The 4,996-nt window shown below is 52.0% G+C and overlaps 1 protein-coding gene across 1 annotated transcript; it reads right to left on the bottom strand.

The window, feature by feature from the left end:
- Positions 1-976: 976 nt before the first annotated feature.
- On the bottom strand, positions 977-1,955 carry LOC112119183 (myeloid cell surface antigen CD33-like; the record flags this gene model as incomplete). The annotated part of the gene is made up of 3 exons (XM_026662553.1): positions 1,919-1,955; positions 1,191-1,598; positions 977-1,050 (listed from the first exon to the last, which is right to left on the bottom strand). Coding segments are annotated over exons 1-3 (519 nt in total), but the record flags the coding sequence as incomplete, so codon positions are not given.
- Positions 1,956-4,996: the final 3,041 nt, after the last annotated feature.

Genomic DNA, 4,996 nt, shown 5'->3' with positions numbered 1-4,996 from the left:
ATAGGGGGTGGGGTCCCAGGAGGGGACAATCAGGGGACAAGGACCAGAGGGCTTAGATAGGGGTGGGGCCCTGGGGGGCAGTTGGGGCAGGGGTCCCGGGAGGGGGTGATCAGGGGACAGGGTGCAGGGGGGGTTGGATGGGTTGGGGTTTCTGTGGGGGGCAGTCGGAGGGAGTCGATGGTGGCAGGGTGGGGCTACCCTCCCTCCCCGTGAAGTGTCCTATTTTTTGAATGTTAAAATATGGTATCCCTGCCCTTCCCAGTGCAGCTCTCCATTCACAGCAGGCTGCAGCATGAGGTCTCAGCTTCCTCCCTCCCTCCCCCTCTTTCCTGTTGGTAGTGGCCAAGGGAATGCTGGGAAATGTAGTTCTTTCCCTGCTCCAGGGCTGGCTCATGGAACTACAGCTCCCAGGGCCCCCTGTTGGTGATCAGCTCCCAGGCTGGATCCCCCAGCTGCCGCCCCTGCAAATGGGCTGCCTCAAGCACTTGCTTGCTTTGCTGGTGCCTAGAGCCGCCCCTGCCTATATAGAGCATCCCCCGATCCTGGCAGAAAGGGGAGGGGGTGGAGGAGGCACGCTGGGACAGCCTGGGGGGATCTCAGGGGGAACTGGGGTGGCTGGTGTGAGGGGGGGTGGAATCCCAGCAAGGGGGGACTGGAATGGGGGGGGTGGATCCCAGCACAGGAGGATTCTGGGGGAAGGGAAGGTCGGGGGCAGAGAGGATCCCAGAAGAGAAGGGCCTGGGGACCTGGGGGTGAGGATGGGAAGGGGGAGCCATAGCCAAGGGGGGCAGGAAGGGGTGAAGATCCCAAGGGAGAAGGGGCAGTACGGTTTGGAGGGAAGGGGCCTTGAGTAAAATTGGCTGAGGGTGCATGGTGGGGGGTGGGGATCCCAGCACAGGGCTGAGTTGGGGGAGGAGCTGGAGGGAAGGGGAGGGGGCCCGGGGCAGCACCCAGGGGCCATGCAGGTGACATTTACTGGCTTCCCGGCCAGCAGCATCCCTGGCAGCCCCCGTGCCGGTGAGATCTGGATCTCTGGCTCCTCCGTCAGCTCTGAGACACGGGGAGAGGGAAGAGAATCACTCAGGGTTATGGGACCTTTCCCCTCTAGGGGCGCCGGCCCCGATCCGGCCCCAGGGCAGGCACTGGCTGGCTCAAGGGGCCTGATGAGCAGTGACTGCGGCTTCCCTTACCTGGCACAGAGATCGTGAGTATAGCGTTATTGAAGCGGTAACTGTATTTCAGTGTTCCTTTCTCGAATCTGAAGTAATACCTTCCTGTGTCCCTCCATTGCGCTTCACTGATCAGCAGGGAGCAGTCGCCATACGCCAGCTCCCCCGCCAGCCGGAACCGTCCCTGGGTCTCCTGAGACACCCCCCGGCTGGGGTCACTGCTGGCTACGGGCGGATCTTGGCTCTCATTGGCCTGATCCTTGTACCAGTATCCATAGAGCCGGGCCCAGGGATTGTAGTCCCGGGAATTGTAGGTGTCGGATGAGGCTGAGTACGTGAAGGTGCAGGGGACGAGAACACAGAGACCCTCCTGCACCGACACCGACTGCGGCACCGTCAGGGTAAATCCAGGTAGTTGGGACAGGGACCCTGCATGGACGGAGAGGGATGGAAGTGGGACCCATAGAGAGCAGAGACCAAACCTGAGCTCCCCCCACAGCTGTTCCGGTGCCCCTCACTCCTGACCTGCAGCACCGTGCGAAACCAACCCCGAGTCTTTGACCAAATCTCACTCCCTTTATCTCCATCCCTCCCTTCATCGAGCCCCCTGCCCTCGCCCTGTCGCTTGGCGGCCCCTAGCACCTCACTGGGGCATTGGGCTCCCCTCCCCCTCTAGCCAGTCTCTCTTCCAAGTCCTGGGACAGGCCTGTCTTCCTGCTGCACTGGGGCTGCAGGTGCTGCTTACTTACCCCTGCAGAGCAGGGTGAGGATCAGGACATTGAGCATGGCCGCCGGGGGGGCAGGACCCCCTGCTCTCCAGGGGGGGCCCTGAACCGGGAGCTCCCATTCCCTGGTGTTCTGCTGTGTCGGCAGGGCTCTGCCCATGGCTGGGGCGTCTGGCTGGGACAGACCTAGAGACAGACGGGGGGTAGGAAGTGTGAGAGCAGAGGCTGGTTGGAAGGGACAGATCTGCCTTGGGGACCATCAGTACTGCTGGGCTCTGCAGGGCGCTGATCTGGGGTTGCTCGAAGCACAGTGACCCCCCCAAATCACCAGATGGTCCCGAGAGATCGTGGGCTAAAAAAATCCTTAAATTGGAGAGAAAACCTGAGTTTTTCCCTAAGAATCATCAGATCGGCCAGAAAATCCCGAGCTGGTGACAGAAGATGGTGGGAAGGCAGCGCTGCTCAGTGCCTGCTTTGCTTCAGTCTTCCCACAAAAACAACATGTGAGCGAGCGACCAGTGAAGTTACCACAGACAACAAAGGGGAAAGGCTGCAGATCAGGATAAGTAAGGAACACGTCAGAGATGTTCCGACCAATTTGAATGAATTCAGATCAGTGGGGCGGGAAGCTGTTCAACCCAGGGTGCTGAAGGAATTAGTCGAAGAAATCTTGGAGCCACTGGCAATAATATTTGCAAACTCATGGATGCCAGGAGAGGTCTCAGAAGATGGGGGAAGGGTTAACACAGTGACCATCTTTAAAAGAGGAAAACAGAGGAGCCGGGGAACTATAGACCAGTGATCCTGACCTCGACAAATGGAAAGCTACTAGAGCAATGTGTAAAACCTTCAATTTGTGAGGACGAAGGGGTGATCACCAGCATGGATTCACCAACAACAAATCCTGCCAAACCAGCTTGGTTTCCTTCTTTGACGAGGTAACTGGTTGATGGCAGGGGGAAAGCGGTGGACATAACATACCTGGACTTCAGTAAGGCTTTTGACACAGTCCCACATGACATTCTCATAAGTAAGCTGGAGAAGACTTCTGAAGGAACTCAAATGTGAAATTGCAGAACTACTAATTGTGGTATTTAATGAATCATTTAAATCAGCTTCTGTACCAGATGACTGAAGGATGGCTAATGTGACACCAATTTTTAGAAAAGGCTCCAGAGATGATCCCAGCAATTAGAGGCCACTTAGCCTAACTTCAGTGTCGGGCAAACTGGTTGAAACTATAGTAAAGAACAGAATGATCAGATGCATAGATGAACATGATTTGTTGGGGAAGAGTCAACATGCTTTTTGTAAAGGGAAATCATCCCTCACCAATCTACTAGAATTTTTTGAGGGAGTCAGCAATCATGTGGACAAGGGTGACCAGTCTAAGTAGTGTACTTAGATTTTCAGAAAGCCTTTGAAAAAGTTCCTCCCAAAAGGCTCTTAAGCAAAGTAAGCTGTCATGGGATAAGTGGGAAGGTCCTCTCCTGGATCAGTAACTGTTAAAAGATAGGACAGAAAGGATAGGAACAAACGGTCAATTTTCACAGTGGAGAGAGGTAAATAGTGGTGTCCACCAGGGGTCTGTACTGGGACCAGTACTGTTCAACATATTCATAAACTATCTGGAAAAAAGGGTAAACAGTGAGGTGACAAAATTTGCAGATGATACAAAACTACTCAAGATATTTAAGTCCAAAGCAGACTGTGAAGAGTTACACAGGGATCTCACAAAACTGAGTGACTGGGCAACAAAATGGCAGATGAAATTCAATGTTAATAAATGCAAAGTAATGCACATTGGGAAACACAATCCCAACTATACATATAAAATGAGCTGTTACCACTCAAGGAAGAGATCTGAGAGTCACTGTGGATAGTTCTCTGAAAACATCCACTCAATGTGCAGCGGCCGTCAAAAAAGCGAACAGAATGTTGGGAATCATTAAGAAAGGGATAGTTCATAAGACAGAAAATATCATATTGCCTTTATATAAATCCATGGTACACCCCCATCTTCAATACTGCATGCAGTTCTGGTGGCCCTATCTCAAATTGGAATTGGAAAAGGTTCAGAAATGGGCAACAAAAATGATGAGGGGTATGGAACAGCTTCCATATGAGGAGAGATTAATAAGACTGGGACTGTTCAGCTCGGAAAAGAGAGGACTAAGGAGGGATGTGATAGAGGTCTATAAAATCATGACTGGTGTGGAGAAAGTAAATAGGAAAGTGTTATTTATTCCTCCCCATAACACAAGAACTAGGAGTCCCCAAATGAAATTAATAGGCAGCAGGTTTAAAACAAACAAAAGGAAGTATTTCTTCACACAACGCACAGTCAACCTGTGGAACTCTTTGCCAGAGGATTTTGTGAAGGTCAAAACTATAACATGGTTAAAAAAAGAACTGTATAAATTCATGGAGGACAGGTTGTTACTAGCAGCTCTGTGTTCTTGGGGAACCAGGGCGCAATAGCCAGCCTGTCTGACTCATGAAAGACATTGCCCCCCCCAACCAGCCAGCCTCTGCTTGAACCAAATTTGCATCAGAAGAAAGACTTACAAAAAGCAATGAAAAGCCAGTGGGAGACACACCTAAACCCCTGGGATAAGGATGACAGAATTAAGGAAACTCCCCTAGCCGCATTGAGATGGGCCAAGGAGGCCTTTCTATTAGCATACAGAATAGAGAACAGAGATTCCAAGGCAAGAACCATACAGAACTCTGGGACCAGAAAAGCAGGGAAGCACTGCATGATGGGGGATCTCTGCTCCAGATGTTAATGAGCCCACGCCTGCACACACCCAGCTCAGCAGTTATCAGACCAATTCTAGTAATAAATCCTCTATTCGACATTGGTGAGGCCTCATCTGGAGTACTGTGTCCAGTTTTGAGCCCCACTCTACAAGAAGGATGTGGAAAAATTGGAAAGAGTCCAGCGGAGGGCAACAAAAATGATTAGGGGGCTGGAGCACATGACTTACGAGGAGAGGCTGAGGGAACTGGGATTGTTTAGTCTGCAGAAGAGAAGAATGAGGGGGGATTTGATAGCTGCTTTCAACTACCTGAAAGGGGGTTCCAAAGAGGATGGATCTA

The sequence above is a fragment of the Terrapene carolina genome, unplaced genomic scaffold (genome assembly GCF_002925995.2).
Source record: "Terrapene carolina triunguis isolate 2854851 unplaced genomic scaffold, T_m_triunguis-2.0 Scaffold28371, whole genome shotgun sequence".
NCBI lineage: Eukaryota > Metazoa > Chordata > Testudines > Emydidae > Terrapene > Terrapene triunguis.
The sequence above is the reverse complement of the archived record's forward strand: the minus strand, read 5'-3'. Positions and strand labels throughout refer to the sequence as shown.